Here is a 20,196-nt window from a genome sequence, read left to right as displayed (position 1 = left end):
CCATTAACATCAAATGTAGCACAGAGCTGCCTGGCTCTGCAAAACTTACTACTAAGAGACAGTACATGACAAAAGCTTTGCAGTTCTTCTCAAGCTGCTCTAGTCATCATTCTCTGAGCTATTTGTACACTGTCTTTCCATGATATTAAAAAATACCTCACTGGAGTGGATTCACTCTATGAAAAGGCAAGTGTACATATCCTTCTGCTAGGAAGTATGCAAGACACCAAAAGATGCATACTCTGTACTTTTTTCTTTCAATTATCTTGGACAGACCAGCTTGGAGTGGCAATACTTAGCTTTTGGACAGTCATCACTCCCAGAGTACAAGCAGCAGCCACAAGGAACAAAGCTGTTATGCAAGAGCTGTAAATAGGAACAGAGGTGGGAAAGGAAAAAAGAAAAAGTGCACAAGCATGAGGGCAGAGGGAGGAGATGCTTTGTCTGGATTAGTTTACATCTCTGTCCTACAAATACCAAACCAAACCAGAATAATGCTGCGTGTTTGGGTTTCCACTAAGGTCTGGGATAAGCTAAGTAACTGCAATGTTGTTTTGTGACTCCTCCAATTATTGTAACAAAACAGAATGGAGTGTTTTCTTTGCTCTCTCTGCTGCAGCTGCTGAAAAGAAAACTTAAGAAATGTTATTTCAAACAGAAACAGGACAGAGCAGGAAAGCAGACCAAAAAAATCCCACAACCCAAAGAAAAAACCCAACATATTCCATGTCTTGAAGCACATTAGAGATTTGAACTGTGCCTGGGCCCAAATTTCCTCCCTCCCCACCCACATCCTTATTTTCTTAAGAGCTCCAGTAAGGTTACAGCTCAGTTGTCACAGCACTAGAAGCCTCCCATGTTAACTGAAGGGAAATGAATACCATGTAACAATCCCGTTCTGTAGCATAAACCCGTAAAAATATATATCTCACTCTTGCTACAGCTTCCAGCCAGTCAATAAACTGGGCTGATAAACCAGTGTAGGGAAAGCCTCAAACATTTTTTAAAAGGCAGTCGACCTTTATTTTTTAGAGATTTCTTTTTATAAAAATACAGATCAATTAAAATATTCTACAGCAGCCAGACCTTGCTGCTGAAGTCAATCTGTTCAAAGTTTGCCTGCCTTGTTATTTTACCCTCAAAACCCAAACACCAGAACTTCAAGTGCACACTCCTCTCCTTCAGTATTCCTGATTAAAGATAATTAGTCTCCAAAACAAGTATGTAAACTCCTAGGAATCCCAGCACATAAGCTGGGAGAAAAACAAGCCCAGTTTGCATTTCTTTCAGGACTCGTGCACACACAGTGTAATAACCCTCTTCCATTTCTATACTTTCAAAGCTCTGGAATTCAACAGGTTGCTTGCTGATTTTTAGTTTTCTGTTCAGTCAGTAACAGAAGTGGCAGAGCAACAGTCTATGGTATTTTCAGTCCTGCATTTATTGGGACTCTGTTAAAAATACCCACCCACAAGATATTTCCTCATTTTGAAGCTAAATAGAGACTCTATTACATGGGTAGGTAGCTCAGAAAGTGCAAGTTTCAAGTGAAAGAAAGAACAGACTAATTAAATTTGAGCATCCCAGCAATGACAGCTTTGCCTGAATAACTTCCATAGGCACAAAAGGGCAGAAATTACCTGAACTGCAGCTAGCATTCATTTTGAATTATGCTTCAAGTAAGTTTAACAGAAGTTATTCCAGAAGGGAGCTCTCTTCCCTCAAAAGGTATAGCTGAGAAATTGCCCAGTGCTGCACACCAGATAATTACAAATGGCCTTACATAACAGTAATTAAAGAAAATATTCCACATACTCTAAGACTTTGTACAACACTAGCTATTACTACAGTGCTGTACAGGGAATATCTAATTATAAGCTACATGAACTGTAAATCTAAAATGGTAAAAAAAGCCCAAACTCTCACAATGAAAAATAATTATTTTCTTCTTGGCATTAAAAACAAGTTGGTAACTTGAATGGAATTAAAAGTTAGTCTCAAAGATTTCGTTGGTGTTCCCTGCATGCAGGAGCTCATCTCAGTTAAATAAAAGCCTCTACTTACCTATCCTGCAGCTTAATATCCTCATGGGCTAATTACCATTTCCTCTGAAGAACAGGTTGGCATCAGCCAAGGAGGAAAAAACTTCCACTATTTGGGAAAAATCGGTACTGGGCACAATTTTTTCTTAAAATATTACCTTTTTTGAGCTCAGCCACATTAAAATGTGTCCTCATGCAGCAAATAAAGAAACATATACAAAGTGCAAGTTATTTAAAGTTTAGTCATGTGGGGCTTCTGCTGCTTGAAGCCAGGAAGGGCACAGGAACTCAGAAGGAATCTTCTAAGTAAACAGAAGGAAGAAACAACTGAAAGCAAATCCAGGCAGCTGCTTTTAATTACTAAAAAATTAGTGGTATATCAAGAATGTGCTTGCTAGAATTCATCTTTATCAAAAACCATATCTCTTCTGTCACGTTGTTGAAAAATAGCCATTACAGTAACAACAGCAGACTCAAATGTGCAAATGATCTGGAGTACAGAGTTCTAGCATCACTGAAGGTGCACTACTTCCTCCTTTACACTCCTACTCTACCCCCAAAAGGTGTTTAAACATAATTAAACATTAACAGTAATTTCCAGAGGTTGAGGAAGGAATGGTAAATTGTATGTGGCTGTGCTACACTCAAACAGGGACCTAGAAGCATCCCTCTAATAATATTAAAAAAAAAAATATTAAAATAGCACCTTAAAGAGGGTCACAGCCAAAAACTGATCATCAGATATTAGAACAAAGTGGCAGAGTAATGTATGAAGAAGTCAGTAGATTTATCCCAACAGGACTAAAATAATAAAGAGAGACTGAGGGGTGACCTCATCAATGTTTTCAAATATGTAAGGAGCGAGTGTCAGGGAGATGGAGTTAGGCTTTTCTCAGTGATTACCAGTGATAGGACAAGGGGTAATGGGTGTAAATTGGAGCATAGGAGGTTCAAGTTGAATATTCGAAAAAATTTTTTTACTGTAAGGGTGACAGAGCCCTGGAACAGGCTGCCCAGGGAGGTTGTGGAGTCTCCTTCACTGGAGACATTCAAAACCCGCTTGGACACGTTCCTGCGCGATGTACTCTAGGTGGCCCTGCTCTGGCAGGGGGGGTTGGACTAGATGATCTTTCGAGGTCCCTTCCAACCCCTAGGATTCTATGATTCTATGATTGGACCATTTTTAGCTAAATGGCTCCCTCAGATGCTAGAGGCCTGCTCCTGCTCAGCCTCTTCTGCAAAAAAGGCTTCAAGGTCCATTAGCTTCTGACTCAGAAGAGCATCTAACTCTGCACTCTGCAGTGCAGCTTTTTTTCCTCGGGTGAAACTACCCCCTGCCTTGGCTTTGCCTCGTGCCTTCCTTTTCCGTGGAAGGGTGAAGTCCTGAAACTCCAGAATCCTCTTTCTCTTCTGCTGACTGACAGAGATCAAGCACCCATTTTTCTCCTTGGGCTCTTCAAAGATTGTTTCCAAGCTCCTGGTAAAAGCAAAAAACAGAACTCACGATTACTCAAGCAGCTATTACCAGGACAGGGAGAGAGATGGATTTCAGAACCCATGTAAACACATTTCTAACTTCTATGTTTTTACTGCCTCTCTGTGTCTCTTGTAATGTATCCTTACTGAAAGCTTCCACTTCCTACAACTGCACATTACTGCTGGCCAAATAATTTGTTATTGGTACATGGGCATTTGGGTTGAATCTCTTTTTATCCATATTTCAGTTCAAAAGCACAATTCCAGCATCTTGATTGGATAGAATAAATAGACATGAACATCAAAGAACATACAGGAGTCTTGATAATTGTGCTATGCTTGATGACAGGAAATTAGTTTTAGCATTTTAAAGAATATTTAGTTGCCTTTCAATTTTGAAAAAGTACTGTTCTTGGTTGGAGGCTGGAATGAACAAAACCACACTTGAACAGCTGTAAATTCTTAGTTCATATTTCACTATTTTCTATCCAAACAGCAAAAGATACCACTGAGTTATCTTTCTCAACTATAAAATAGAGCAACTAAAAATCTCCTTAGCTTTTTATATCTTCCCTCTCTCCCTTCTTAACTAAGTCACATTTATCTTAGTTTTCTCATTAGGAAGCAGAACCAACCTGGCTGGAGGAGGGGACTTATAGTTCTTGTTTGTGTAAATTTCTTCTAAACTAAATTCTTTCTTCTTAAGCCTGGAAAATAATGAACAAATCAACCAAGAAAGAATTTCAAAACTACCTCTCTTCACAACAAGCAGATTTACAAGGCACAGATATGGTTTGCATTCTCTGTCTAAATGCTTTAACTAACTGGGGAAAGGGAGGAATGAAAAATGAGTTGTTAAGTACCTAATGTCATACAGTGTTTTTCATAAGGTCTGGAGCAAGACTGTTATTTCTGCAGAGATCAATGCTCTTTCTAGCATTCTACAATGTTTTGAAATGATTATGCTCAAAAGGAGAGAAGTCCCTTCACACTTCTGTTGTAGAAGCTAGGACTTACAGTTTAGCAAGTTAACATTTCAGCTCTTGAGATAATTTTAAAAGTCAGTTACCAACACTTAATTAGCAAGCTGATCTCTGAAGAAACACATTCCTTTGTCAAAGCTGGTATTTCTGCTTAAGACAGAAGTGAACAAAATAGTAGATGACTGGAAAAGCTTTATCAGTGCCAGGCACTGTGATTACCCACATTTACACTGAACTCATTTTTTCCCTAAGATCATGGAACACAAACAAAGAAGGGACTGTTAAGGACTCCCGACATAATTTGCATCAACAGAACTTCTTAACAGATCACCACATTTGACTGTGCACTGTAGAATGACTTATTTTGATTATTTTTTATTGTCATGAAATTTTCTTCCTTAGGAAAATCATTCCATTGCAGCTTAGTTTTTCACATTTTGCCTAAAACCCATTTGTACCCCATAGTCCTTTATTTATCCTTTCTCACTTGAAAAATGTTGTGTTCTTTCTTCAGCCTTTTATCCAGTCAATACAGCTGTGTTAATCTTATGAGTACATAATATTGGTGGTAAGAGAAGAATTTATTGAAATGATTGCATTAGTATGCAGAAAATATAAACAAGAGAAGCTGGCATAAATCCATTTAGAAGATAGTGCTCACCTTTTTGGTTTGGGTAATCCCATTGGAGTAAGATTAGGGTCTGGCTTAGGAACAGTTTTTCTGATTCGGATCTGAGAGACTTTCTTTGGCCTCCTTTCTGTCTCAATCTTAAGAAAGAAAAAAAGAAAAAAACAAGTTAAAATGAAGGAAATGACCATGATATTCAAGAGAATTCCCTTTTATGTTGAATATACATTATCTATAGAAGAAACATTCCTCTTTGTTTTGCCACCTCCTTTCTGCTTGAATAAAGCAGCAGCACAGAATAGGACCAGCAGCCCATTTTCTCTACAGTTACTAGGTAATAACAGTTACTAGGTAATACTCAGCAACAGCAGCTTCAAGTTCTGAGGAACCCAGAATCAAAGGTATCTAAAATGAACTCACTTTTTTCAGTTCTGGGTCATCTTGGGATCTAAGACAGGCTGGAACAGAAGCATCAGCTTCATCAAGGCCATGGACCTGGAGCTCAGATGCTGAAACCCTGGGGGGAGATGGTGATGGTTCTGGGAGTGAGCAAGGCTTTGGTAATGGGAGAGGGAATGAAGTTTCCAGGCTGTAGAAAGGAAGGGAACATATGTAGATTAATGCCAAATTTATGCTGCAACAGCATTTAATGCTCTCAGATGATGTTCCTAAATTGCAGTATGGGCACAAAAGCCAATGCAGTTCACAGAAACTGCCCAAATAAGTAAACACTTTCTCTGTGACATACATCCAGCCAAAACCTGCTGCAGCCTACATGGATACTGAAACAAACTAAAATGCCAGTGTATTTGAACATGTAATTTAAAACTCACCCTTTTCCTTTCCACATAGTTAAACAGTTTACACCTCTGTTTAGTAACTACTGATAGAAAGTGATTTATCCTTTTCTGCCAGCAAATTTGACACAACTATTAATTTAATACTCTTGTTTACAGATGCATTTTAAAGATAGCTTTTATACCTGCCATCCCAACACTGCCAATGAATAGAAGGAAGCATCAGCACCTAACGTCCAGTTGCTCAGGCAGAAAGAACATGCATCCAAGTAAGGAAATAAACTTTTACAGTTACAAATAGTAATTTCATAAGAAGTGGCTGAAAGTAACAGAATTGTTCTGTGCAGTCATTAATGATGCTCCACACTTTCCAGCACATGACCCAGTCAGTTTTCTGTATAAACATTTTAATCAGAAAGCTATTCCTGTAATGAACTTTCAAAAGCTGAAAGCCAAAATGACATACACAATGCCTTTCTGAGAAAACTTATGATCCCACTACTCAGAATAAATATCAAAGTCCAAGAGCCTCACCATATCTCACGACCTGCAGTCTGTAGTGCTCCCACACACTGTACAGGGAAGTGTGGTAACATGGCATAGCTGGTTCAGAGGAAGAATGAAGAAAAAACAAACAAAAAAAGACAGATAAAAATTAGATCTACACTTTAAAAAGATGAGGAAAAAATTATTAGGATAAACTAGATTACAAGACAAAAAATGCCCATATGAAGAATGGGCATATCAAGAATGAGAATTAAAGACTAAAACGATATGAGAGGAAGCCACATCTGCCATTTGGTCTCCTAAATTTCACTGCCAGCTTGTAAGACAAATAGTTCTACTGGTAATTAAAAATAGTGGTGATGAGAAAAGGAAATAAAAGTACAGAAAGAGAGGGAGACAGTATAAGTCTGAAAGTTGTAATAATTTCTATGAAAATCTATGTTCCTCACTCCAGTTTTTTAAAATGAAAGTAAACAAAACCTTGAAGGATTTGGCTACTAAAAAAAAAAAGTGTGAAAGCAAGGATTTCTTTAAGTTTAACACCCTGTTGTCTCAAACTTCCACAGCTTTACTTAAATATTATTAACAGATTGGAATAACCAAAGGCCTTTCCATAAGGGCTGGTTATTACCATTATTATAAGGCATAGAAATAAAAAAAAAAGATCAATTAGGACAGCTTTTATTACATTAAACAGCAAATCCTGTCCTATTTCCCCAAACGAACAGCTAAATGCACTTCACTGTTCTTAAGCAAAGAAGTTACAGCCAGACTGTAATGCTATGAAAGAAATGAGAATCAACCATTATGGTAACACAGATAAATCCACATTTATATGTGGATGGAAATCAGAATGGCCCATTTCTTGTGTTTGTCATTTATATGACAAATGAAACGTTTTGTTTCTCTCAGTGTTCTACTCACTATCCCAACCTGCATCATTAGTGCATCAGAGTCCTCCATACTACAGGCAGAGCACACTGTTTTATGCACTATTCAAATTAAAAAAAAAAAACAAACTTGCAGAGAAAAAAGTAACACTGTAGAAATTTTAATCCAAATGAGCATTAATTAGAGAAAAGATTCCATTTAAAGAATGCTTAATTGCTGGCAGTGGAAGTGACAGAGGTAGGTTTTTAGGCAGGAGATCTACAGGAAATCTACCATTTCCTTGTTTTCCTGGTTGTTCAAGAAACTAACAATGAATAATTTGAAGATGACAAATGTGTTTCAGAAGAAAATGGCCTGCAGAGAACTTGGAGCCACTATTTAATCCTTCTGATTTTTAACTGTCTTAATCAAAACAAGCAAATATTTTTGTCATACAGAGATCTGAAAATGGTTTTATACTGCATCAAACATACTTCATGTGTTCTGGTGTTTACATACCAAACTTTTATGTCAGAGATTATTTTTGAGTTACACAACTTTGCAAGGTTACTGAATTATTTTTTGTTACTGTTCTTGCTAATACTTTTTCAAAAAGGAAATAAGTTCTTAAGAACAGGCTGTGAACCTTCACCAAGACAAAATCTAAAACTGAGTTAAGTATTTAAAATTTTAGGTTTATGTTCTTTATGTTGTTCTAGGGCCAAATCTTTAATATTACATTTTTGTTTAAGTGTTTTAGGACTAGGATTTACTTGCTGCACTTCAGGCTTCTGTAAACATTGTTTTCAACTCACCACATGCTACAATAACTTCACTTAAAAGAAAATCTGAGTAGAGCAGAGGCATTAAGGTTACCTCATTCAAGTACCTGTAAGGTATTTTAGACAAAAAACAACCTGAGCTTTAGACTCTTTAAACTCAGGGTTTTTTTTTTTATTTGTATTTGATAGGTTAAGTGACAGAGTTTGATTTGACTTCTCCCCCTTTGTGATAAAGATCATTCATAGCTAAACATTTGGTTTTTAAATTACCCTTTACATCAAGGAATTAAATCCTCTTATACTGTAGCTAACTGGATGTGCTGTAACAAGCTCCCCCTCAGGAGTCTGTAAGACTTAAGTATGGGAGGAAACACAAGAGCACAAGTCCCAGGGTAACATACCTGAGCACCACAATAAATTCACATACACAGAGGCACATTTTTAAAAGGTGCTTGTTTTATTTTTAAAGAATGGCAGCAATGGATTATTTTAAAGTTTAGTCCTCAAAGTGTAGTTTACTGATACGATTACTTCCAGAGTATTAATCTGTGCTCTAGAAAATTCAGTGTGATATATTGGCTCTTCTGGAATGAAAAAGGATGTGGGCCCAGTACAATGTGCTGTGAAGTTGTCTCTATGCCATTATTGAACATCATTCTTTTACAGCAGACAGCTCCCAGAATGGAGCATTCCTTTCATGAGCTCATTCACACCTTCAGTAGACATTACAATTTATACTAACAAGTGATATACTTATTTTTTTAGGTATGTTATCCATGTATATAAAATGCAGCATTAGCTATCTGGAAAGATTTTTGGTAATCATGTCAAGCTATAAGACAAATTCAGCCATTCTCTGGAGACTGACATTATTAAAGAAAATAAATGATCAAACTGATTTTCTATAGAGCTCATAAGCCTATACTCCATCCAGTAATCTCAAGACCATAAAATCAGGGACTGAATTGCTCCATGTCACTGAGGAATAAAGGGTAAAATCTTTGCTCAAGAGCATGCAAAATCGTGTAGCACAGCTAGGAATCACCTCTTCTCTCAGTCTGATTTTTAGTAAACAATTCTAAATGTCAATAGCAAAGTTAAATTAAAAATGCAGAGTAGATTTCAGTCCTTTTCCCATTCATAAGAACAATTACACACATACAAAAGTTCATGACCAACCTGAACTGGAACTCCACTTGCCAACAATACATTGAACACATATTATCAAAAGGCATAATGTACATAAAGAGGTTTCACAGCATAGAACAGTCATGGAATACAATTAAAAATGTGACTGAATGCCACTCCCCACACCTTAAGATTCCTCCTAATCTGTTATTTTATTCCAAGTGGCACTTGTGGCTCAGACCTCTGAAAAAAACTTTCCTACCTCAGCAATCCAGTTGTTCTGCAGTCACTCTGAATAGACCTAACGAAGTAGCTCACCTTTCTGCATTATATATTCTGATGCATGGTGTGTATATTTTGAGGGAGAAGAAAATAGAGTTAGCCATTCTGCCAAAACAGGACAGCATTTCAAAAGCGAAGGCAAATGTATTTAAATTCTAACAGACAGTTCCATAGGGAAGACTTTTCCATGTTTAGCCATTTTTTAGCAGAATGTGTAGATCTGGAACAGGGGAAACTGACCCTCCAATGCAAGCTGCAATTACCCTCTCCCTCCCAGAAGGAAGCAAGTATTTACCCTATACATATTGCATCTCAGAAACAAGTTGATGGATTTTACCTGTTCTCGATGCCCACACTTGGCTGCCACCTGCAGTGACTGGAATGGAGAGGAGTGATTCTGGAAGGAGGGGCAGAAGGACCATGCTGGCTCCATATGGAGAGTACCCTGCCCAAGGAGTATGGTAATGAAGAGACGAGGTCACCTGATACAGAAGTTGGATACCTTGTCCCTTTCAAACCCTGTGCGAATTGGGATATAAACAGTCTCTGGACGGTAGGAATGTGACTGGTTAAGCTTCTTCTTCTCGTCCAAATCCTGTAACATCCAGGAGAAGAAAGTGCTAACACTGTGTGAAGGCCAAGCATGGAGCAGCCTCCTCTTCTTTCAGCTGTGGCATTTCTTCCACGGTCATGATGAAGGGCAACAGCCCCTTGGGTTGTTACAGGGAGAGAGGAATGCAGCTCATTGTCTTGATCATCTTCCTTGAAAGCTGTTGTATCTAAACAGCTCTGAGACAGGAGGAAAGAGAAAGTCCACTCTGAAGGCGGCGTTTCCATCTCTCCCAAAACCGGTCCGAGATGCTGGGGTGTAATCCCTGTGAGGTCTGTCACAGGACTGGAGTCTAATTTGATGTGAAAATAAATTGGGAACACTGGGGTATCCAGGAAAGACATTGGAGGCTTGCAGCTCAATTCTGAAAAAAGTATTTTGGTAGATTCTACAGGATAAAGTGCCAAAGGCCGAAAGCTGAACATCTTGGTGCACCAACTGTCAGCCCAGCGTGAGTGTAAGTTCCTGTTAATCCAAGAAAAGGCTTCTAATAGATTTTTAGCTATACGTTGGCTGTACCTCTCACCCACAGGAAGAATTTCAGAAGGATATGGCTGAGGTTTTAAGTTATGGATGCTTTTGGCAGGTGTCAGGAGTTTGCTAGCTATTGCAGACAGCTTGCTCAACAATGCTGGTTCTTTGGTACATTTTCTGAATTTCAAGCTGCTCAACCAACTGCACCTCTTGGCCTTCTGCCTTGGCATATGCACAGATTCCATGGCTGTTTCCGTTTCCATTGTTGGTGGTTTACATGAAGAGTACAAAGATTTGAGAAGTGTGTTTTCCTGCTTGGGGAACATTTCTGGAGAATTCTCAAAAAGAGATGTACTTTTAATTTGTTTGCTTTTTCTTGTAGTTTTTGGCTGATACGATGTGGGAACTTTTTTGCATGTCCTTCCAGGCTGTCTTTTTAATGGAAGAGGTCCTCTTAGTTTATTTGTAGTTCCAAAGGCACCAGGGATTCCATCATACCCTAAATTAAGGTTCAGGTTTTCCATTTCTGAATCCTGAGTCTTCAAAAACTGTGAATTAATAATATCTGTGGTAATCTTTGGCCTTTTGACTTCTTGTAAAGTGCTACATAGTGTATTTTCACTGCTTCTGACAACAAAATCATCCTCTGAAGGACCTTGACACTTATCTGTTGGTATCACCAACTCATTCGAAGAACTGGGCAAGAGGTCAGAACCCTGCAACATGCTTGGTTGCAGTGGGATTTTTACTTTCTCTTGATAATTTGACTTCTGTTCTTGTTGTGCCTGGTCTGACAGATTTACTTTTATCTTCTCACACTTTTTTTTTGTTTAAGTAACTGACATTTCTCTATTTGATCAAATCTCTCTGAACCTAAAGCCTCATTTTCCTTGCAAACTGAGTGAGCTGGTTTAGTGTCTTGGCCTTCTGTAACCTCCTTTACATTATCTTTGCTCTGTGCATTTAATTTGTAAGGCACACATGCTTCACTGCAAACCACACAGTTTGGGGATATTTCTTTGCAACTGTTTGATAGTGTACTTGGATGTGGGTGAAACGTGGGTGTTGTATTATACTGTGATTCTGGTGAAGTTTCTGCATCAGACACATCTTCACAGCCATGCACAGTTTCTGAAAGTAGGCTGGTACCTGCTGAGTTTGTGAGCTTTGTCTCATTTTTTCTTTCTTTTGAAATATTATTTAGGTTAGATCCTGAGCTTTCTTCCACAACCTTTACATAATTCTCAGTATTGAGAGAGACTGTTTTGCTACCAGACTCTTTGGAATCTTCTAACAAGGCCCCAGAACAATCTTCTCCATCACAAAAAGGATCTATGGGCAAGGTTTTTCTAGGGGCTACTTCTCTTCCCATCTTCTCTTCCCCATATGTATCCTTTAACTCCTCTCCACAGTGAGTACTTTTTAGTGAGGTCACATCCATGTCTTTCACACTTAGCATGCTATGGCCCTCATCTCTCAGACTTCCTTTGCTGCATGCACAAACTCTTGAGGTTTCTGCAGCATTCAGACACCTCATTGCAGATGGCACCTCAGTATTGCTGCCTTCTCTCTTAACAGACATTGTTACAGAAACAGGTTTTGTCAGTGAAGACTCTTTGCTAGAAACTTCAGCTGAAGAGGAATCACAGTGCTCTATTTGTGTATCCTCAGGTGACGTGCACAGCTGCTTCTTCTCAGGCAGAGAGATTCCCCAGCTAAGAGCTGATGCTTCTGAATCCCCCCGAGTCTCATTAGAAGATTCTTGGTTATCAGACATTCTGAACTGGGATGTAGTAACTCCCTTTTGAACACCTTTTTCTTTATGAGGCTCAAATGTTAAGTGCGGGCAAGAGCTGTTTGAGACAGATTTTGTTCTCAGACTTTTGTTTTCTTTCTTTGAAAGCACATTCATATTTTCTGGCTTATAGGACAGACTCCCATGGATTGATGAGGAGGGGAGAAATTGGGCACTAACTGTATTTTCCTGGTTCTCCACCAGCCATTTTGTCTTCAGTGAAGATTGCTGCATTTTGTTTCCTGCACATACTAGTTCTGTTTTCTCTTTTGCACATTTGATAAAGCAAGCATGCTGAGAGCAGTATGATTTATTATCAGAAAAACTTTCTCCACAAGTTCCTTTAGTTTCTCTTTCCAATTGGTTCTCATGTTCTTTTAGTTTGACTGTCTGCTCTCCAATTAGATCACTGACAAAGCCCACGTATCCTGACTGGTCTTCATTTCTTACATGACTTGGAGAGTCCAAATCCACTACATTCTCATTTAGAGTCCCTTGAAAACTGTCTTCTCTTGGATGTTTATGAACTAATGGAGGCAAGTTGCTATCTGGCTTTAACAGTTTCTCTTCACTTTGACTGGAACCAATTGATATTTTGGTTCCTTCCACAGAAGTAGCCACAGTTTGTAAGCCAGTGTTTGGTTGGTTGTTTAAACTTCCTAAGTGTTGCCTGCTTAATGGAACAGACCCAACAAACTCATTCTGACATGCCAGACACTGATTCTCCATTGCTTGAAGGGCCTTGTCTGTTTGGCTCCCATGTTGTGTTGGAATATTGATGGTTTTGAGTAACAGCCGTGTCTCACAGGTTGAAGCACTGCACTTGGAGTAGGGATCAGCTGCCACTGATGATGCTTCTTTCTTCTCACATGTGTCTAGTTCTCTCTTCTCTGGGCCTAAAGGAGAGTTGCAAAATCCAAAATTATGAACACAGTATTTTCTACTCAAATATCTGACTACTAGTTGTTCACTAGTCTGATTTTTCTGATTGCCTTCAGAAGCCTTTGGAGAATCCAGAGTTTGTATTTTATCAGATTCGTCTGTCTGGAGAGCACACATCCCAATTTGTTCTTTTGCCTCATCTGTGCCACAAAGAATTTCACTGCCATTTATCCCATGGAGATCTGCACCTTTGTTGCCCCAGTCACCTTCACAAGCAAGAGATCCACATGCCAAAGGGAAGTCTGCTTCTGGAAAGATGATAACCTTTTTACTATCATATCCAGCTGAAGCTTCTCCTTCCAAATTACCATTTTCTTCAGTCTTCTTATCATCCTCCCCATCAAAAGACTGTCTGTTTGGGAGAACATCATCTACACATGTACTCCCTGATAACACACAGGAAGTACTGGCAGCTGTACAATGGTCTCTTATATTCCGATTATAACAATTCCATGTATCACTATCTTCCTTTCCTAAATCAGTGACCACATTCTCTCTATTTCCCTCTGAAGATTTCACATTATTTTGTGATATTTTGCTTGTCATACTGGTGTTTTCAAAAGTCCTGGAACTTACTAAAGACTTGAGTTCATCTTTATGAAGCACAACATCAGGAACTTGTTCCCCTGTAGTTCCAGAAGCTCCAATTGATTCTTTTCCAGATAGATTATCCTGAGCCTTGTCCCTGCTTGAAACTTCATTAGCAGTACAAGGAGGACACTCAATAACATGAGGTTCTCTTGATTTTTCAGCAATGGGAGGTAGAGTTACATTTAGTGTATAAATCAAATTAGTTTCTTTGCCAGTGGACAAACTGTCATTACTGTTAGTTTCTGTAGCTTCAACTAAACTGCCAGACAACTCTTCTGATTTTGTGTTACTCTCAGACTCCTTTTCAAGCAGTTGTGCCTCAGGTGAGTTTTTTCCTTGCTTGGTACTAAGGTCCAGCCAGCTGTGGCTACTGGGAGGAGAACTTTTACTGCAGGTGTTATAAAAGCATATGTCTGTCTGACCAGTTTCATGGGAAGCAATGCTCCTCGTTTCCAGACTACTTCCTTTCATATCATTCTTGCATAAATCACTGACAGGGAACTGCCTCTGGTCCTTTTTCAATTTATTACCCTCTGATGAGACTGTTTTAAAGTTTGCTTTTGAGAACTCCTCAGGGAATGAAGCAATGCAACTAAAATCTGAAGAATGACAATGCTCAGAATTAGCACCCTCTTGAGCTTTGGGATAGCTACGAATGTCAGTGTTCTCTCCCACAGAAAGTTTTCTCCAGACTTCAGCAGCCTCTTCAAGTTCAGAGCTGTTCAATTTACCTACACCAGCACTTACATCCCTTTGATCAGTTTTACCAGTAGATAATCCTATGCTCCTTAACACTGAGATCTGCTCTACTGATACAGATGTGGAGGTCCCATTTTCTACAAACTCAGTTCCATGATCATAAAGAGCCTGGCTTTTGATGTTTTGGGGAAGATACTTTTGGGGGGTTTCATTGATAATTCCATGGACTGCAGTACTATTGTTCCCTAGTGGCATATTTCTAAAGTCCAGATAACAGGTGTTTTCCAGAACTGAACATAAAACTTCAGAACTTTTTATGGAGAATATTCTACAGCTTTCTACTGATGTCAACCTATGAGGTTCATTATCTTTAGCTACAGGGCCAGTACAGAAGTCATGGGCACTGTTTTCTTCAGCCTGCTGATCAGTTTGGCAATTAGCAACTGATGTACCAAGTTCATTAACAGGATTTTGACTGGGTAACTTTTCTTCTCTAGTTTCCAAAATAGATACAACATTACTCCCTGTCCTGGATGGCATGGCAGTATGGGCTTCCAGCCCATATTCATTTTTTTCTTGTGGATGCTCTGTGGCTGATTCAACATTTGTGACTTTCAGAGGCTCTAAAAAATCTAACATACTGGTTCCTGAAACCCCAGCTCTGGCCATGACCGTGCCTATGTCTGGGCATTCACTGCTCTCAGCTGGAAGAGCTTCACTCATTCTGTCATTTCTGTGTCCTGCTTTACTAAATTTCCTAGTCCCATTGGCCTTCATACCTTGTACTTCTTCAGTGAGCTTTCGCAGAGTTTCAGCTGTCACCTGAACATTTGATTGGTTTCCTTCTGCACAGGAAAAAAGAAAGCAAATCAGAACCACATACTAAATTTAGAAGGCATGCAGCTTACTATGTTCCTTTTAGCATTGTACTCACTACTCAGTACAGTGTTGATTGCCAAAAGGTTTTAGAAGTGAGGATTGAGGCAAGCAATTCTAGCGCAAGCCTTTCCAAAAAAAGCCAAAGTACCCCAGAGATGCAATACTTCTCAATACAGACATTCCTCAAGAGAAGCAGGCACCCAAAAACTTGTGTTTTTCAGATTTTCCTGATACCAAGCTAGATGCAATGCAGGTCCTGTAAGTTAATACATATGAAGTCACGGCTTCATCACAAAGCTTATTTGCAACACCAAAGCTCAACATGGATGGGTACTTGATCTGTGGTACCCTAGAAATACGACTGTGCATTGAGTGGCCATTTCCATTTCTTCATCCTTGAAGGATTTTTTGTCAATAACTCATCCATAAGAACACAATCCATATCTTGCTCTATCCAAGTAATTAAAATTATTAATAAACCTCTATGTAAAATCATAAAAGGCCTAATAAAAATGATAGTTACTGTAAAATATTAAATATTTAAATATCTTCAATATTAAAAACTTTAATACAAAACTCAGTAGAAATTTTGGTTGTGACAGCACAGAGAGAGAAGGAAAAAATTACTAAACACAGACAAAATTTCCAAAGAATCTGGATCTAGGAGACTAGAAATTATAACTAAATTAAGAATTAGTTTTGTTCTCTACCTTTAGATTCTGCACTTCCTTTTTTTAAAAAAAATTTACAAAATGAACAAGTCATACTTTTCCACATCTTTCCTGTAACTGCTTTCATATAATCCACAGCTTTGAAACAGAAAGAAATGTAAAACATCTGCTATTGATAACATCTTCTGCTTTGGGGCAAAAAAGTATTTGAATTCAATAACTAAAATGCCTTGAACATAAAAGGCCTTCAGAAATGTGTCAGGAAAAAGCCAAGGATTGAATCTTCATATTGTTCTAGCTATGGAAAGCAAAATACACCAGCTACCCTACAACCACTCATCTGTTTTAGATCAACAAAACTTAACCTGGGAGAGCAGCAGGGTTAGGTAGGGATGTACAACTGGAACATGCACCTGTGTTCTTCAGAGATCCCCCTGTTTCAGTGCAAAACGTTCTCAGAGACTTCACCTCATGCTGGTTTAAGTGAGGGTCCTCCTGAAATAAGACAGAAGCATCAGTGGAGACTGGCAATTTCCTGAAATGCTTAGCATGTTTCAAGGGATTGCACTTGCTCACTGAGGTTAGTTCTGAATGAGAAAACTCTCAGGAAACCTCAGAACATCTCAGCCCTTGCACAGAGCAGCTTTGCATTGCCAGTGGTTCACACAAGAACTTCTCATTCCTTTCTCATCCTATCAGTGACCATAACCTCACTGTGACATAATGATGCATCCAGAAGAGATTTGTATTTAGCAGCAACGTCTTGCAACACAAGCAGCTAAAATACAAGTGGCTTACAATGCAAGTTGTTGCAATGTTGAATCAGGAGAGTAACCCAGTCTCCAAGGATGTCTCACATTCCCAAACATGCCTCTGGTAAGATGCATGCATCTTTATTAGACCTTTATTAGAACTTGCCTTCTACTACTCATTCCTTTGTCTCAAAAGCATAAACCCAGGAAGAGATGATCTGGGTCTATTTGCAAAAAAAAAACCAAAACCAAAAAACCCAAGTCAAATGAAAACAACCTCCCACAACCACATCTGTTTTATATGTGAATATTAATCTTGGAATACACTAAATGACTACAGCAAATTTAATTAGTTTTAATTTCACACTTTCAAATAAATCAGACATGTAAAAACCCACAAAGTATTTTAATGTTAAGCACCATTCAGTAATTAGTGTAAAACACACCTGTGTGCTTCACCCAGGTGTTTCCTGGTTGGAAGGTGTTCATTCACAACACTTTTTTTCTCCTCTATATTTTCTTACGTGTGTGAAAACTATTTGCAAACTAAAGAAAACTGATCAAGAGAGTCACTAAAAATCTCAGTTTTAAAATAGCTTTGTAGCTCTTCAGTTTTTAACAGACTATTGCTTGGCACATTATTATCACCAGTGTTTGCCAGAGTTGGGGTGGGGGAGGTGCCATTACCATGCAAGTCTGGTTTTGAAAGAGGCAACTGACACAGATTTCCTCTCTAGATACAAATAATAATTCTTAAAATGAAGACTAATCTATTTTTAGATGGAATTTTTATTTTTAGATTAAAACCTGAAATACTTATCCAGAGCCCCCTGTAGCAATATAAGAGTATGACCAGAGTGAAACAGCTATTACTGAGTGATCAGTACCTTGACTGGGGGTGATGGTACCAGCAGAATACACTGCACCCACACAACATAGGTACTGGCTAAGGAGCTTTTTAATCTGTTTTTCTTCTCCTTTTTAATCTCCAAACAGCTTTGTTACATGCCTGGCTTACACCATGCTGACAGGATTTGAAAAAGTGAAAAGCTTGATATTTTAAAATCCTGCTGGTCTACTGAAGCACAGTCTCATTTTTTCACCAAATGCATGATAATCCAAATAACAACACAGATGCCAGAAGACACAGATAAGAAACAGGACATGGATAAAGCCCTCTGCCTAATTACTCTAAGCCTAAATTCAAAATATCATGCAAGGATAAACTTTTGCATGTGCTTACTTTTGACCAACTTTCCCTCGAAGTTAAAGCACAGCATTCAGCAGGATACTCCTCAGCACCTCGTGCCTCCTTGTCTCTTTTCTGGTATCCATCAACAGAACAGTCAAGTTGCATGAAGTTTCTTTTCTTGTTTTTCTCATCCTTTTCAAGGTCTCCAAGGTCTTCAACGAGGGATTCTGCTGGCCCACGAGAAAACACCTTGCCCATATCACCCAACTCCTCTGTCTTCTGGCATAAGTTTTCTGCTGCACAAGTCCCTCGCTGTCTGGCTGACAGACTGTCACTGTGTGCCAGCACAGGGGTGGATACATCAGATTTGGCATCTAACCCCCCTGTAGGCTCTGATACAGCCATAAGTTCAGTGGAGATACTACCTGGCAGTCCAGTGTACAACTCAATTACATCAGAGGCAGAAGAATCAAGGGGAGATTCCACCCCAGATGATAGCATCAGGGCAGCTGAAGATTGGTTGTCCTAAGTTTTCACACCTTTTCCTTAAAAATACAAGCAATGTTAAATCAACATATGTAGGAGCAATCACCACATTAAAAGGAAAAGCTTCATTCTTCAAGATTCAAGCATGTATGTTTAAGAAAGAAACTTCCCAGTAATTATTAGAGAAAGTAACTAAGAAACGTTTGAGTAGCTAAGCAAATGTGTCACTAACAAAGGAAATACAAATAGATATTCCCAGTCTTTATTTTGACACCTAGACATCTCATAGCAGATACACCCTCACCTGGAACACCTGGAAAAAAGACTATAAAGCAAATCACTGGGCCTCGCATTGTGTGACCTACTCCTTAGCTAAAACTAAAGCATCGTTTGTTTCCTGTGATTTTCTAAAGTTTCTAATACCTAAGGGAAAAAAGCCAACTTTTCTTCACGTGTTTTCTGCCTCGAAAGAACACTTTCTGAGCCACCATCCACGGTACCTCATGGCTTGGCTCACATAAACACCTGCCACGCTGCACATGGGCTGCTCCATGCCACCGAGCCCCGGGACCGGGACCCTCTCCGGCCCGGAACCCTACAGAGTCCCGGCAGCAACACGGTGGGAGGAGCTCCCGCTGAGCCCACACATCACGAAAATCCCGACGTGAGAACGCCCCGATCGAATGGTTCCCCAAGAGCCCCGGTCAGAGGACGGGGCTGAGGCGGGTTCCCCAGCAGCATCGGGTACCCACAGGGCTCACCGGCCGGGCGCTCCGCTCCCCGCTCCGTCACCAAAAACCACCTGTGAAGAAACCGGCATCACCTGAACCGGCCCAGTGGGAGCACCGGAGAACTGTGACTGCCTGTCTACAGGAAGCGATCGCCTCTCCGGTGACATCGACAATGCGGGCAGCGATGCGGGCCGCCCCGCGGGAGAGCCGGGACCGCTCCTTTGTTCGAAGCGCGGCGGCAGCGCGAACAGACCCAGCCCGGGTCCTTTTTACAACGAAGGCAGCAGCCCCCGCATCCACTCCGAGCACCGGCGGCCCGACCCGAGGAGAGATCCGCTACGCCCGTCCGCGGTGGTCTGCCCGCTCCCCGAGACAGCGCACCGGAGGAGACCGCCACACCCGGTACTTATGCAACCGCCGGTACCGGCAGAGAGCGGGCTCAGCCCCGCAGAGCCCCCACCGCGCCCGGGCAGAGTAGGGCCGACTCCCTGCCAGCAGCCCCTCGCCCCCAGCCGCGCCAGGAGCGCCGCTGCCCGCTCCGGGGTGGCGGAAGAGGCGGGTCCGCTCCGGAGACTCCCCAGCCCGCCCCCGCGTCGCCCCCCAGGCTCCGCTCCCATTACCTCGGCGGCAGCGGCCGCCTTCCCCGCGCCTGCCCCGCTCCTGCTCGCCCCGCCGCGCCGCTTGCCCGCCCCCTTCCCGCTCACATCACTTCCTCATCCGGGACCGAGCGCCGCTCCTGCTCGCGGGACGCGGGTCGGGACCCGTGGCTGTTGCTATGGCTCCACCCCGCAAACGGACGTGAGGCCCCGCCCACATCGCCCCCCCCAAACAGACCCCGCCCACGTCGGGCCCCGCCCACCGAGGGTGTGCCCGGACCGC

General features: G+C 40.6%; 2 protein-coding genes across 2 annotated transcripts in view; one reads left to right on the top strand and one right to left on the bottom strand.

Annotated features, from left to right (window-relative positions):
* Positions 1-1,925: 1,925 nt before the first annotated feature.
* Positions 1,926-19,990, bottom strand: PRR14L (proline rich 14 like). The gene is given in 13 exon segments (XM_030460856.1): positions 1,926-2,859; positions 3,211-3,519; positions 4,154-4,225; positions 5,163-5,269; positions 5,550-5,718; positions 6,461-6,529; positions 9,833-11,383; positions 11,386-13,270; positions 15,386-15,451; positions 16,522-16,651; positions 16,725-16,727; positions 18,152-18,645; positions 19,938-19,990. Coding segments are annotated over 11 exon segments (4,779 nt in total). The 5' UTR covers positions 18,602-18,645; positions 19,938-19,990; the 3' UTR covers positions 1,926-2,859; positions 3,211-3,242.
* The window catches only part of DEPDC5 (DEP domain containing 5), a 43,738-nt gene continuing 43,170 nt past the window's right edge, over positions 19,629-20,196 (top strand). Inside the window, exon 1 of the mRNA XM_030460849.1 lies at positions 19,629-19,719. The gene's annotated coding sequence lies outside the window, so the exon portion shown is untranslated. The remainder of the gene's footprint in view (positions 19,720-20,196) is intronic.

Source organism: Calypte anna, chromosome 15, assembly GCF_003957555.1.
Source record: "Calypte anna isolate BGI_N300 chromosome 15, bCalAnn1_v1.p, whole genome shotgun sequence".
NCBI lineage: Eukaryota > Metazoa > Chordata > Aves > Apodiformes > Trochilidae > Calypte > Calypte anna.
This window is presented reverse-complemented; position numbering and strand designations above follow the sequence as displayed.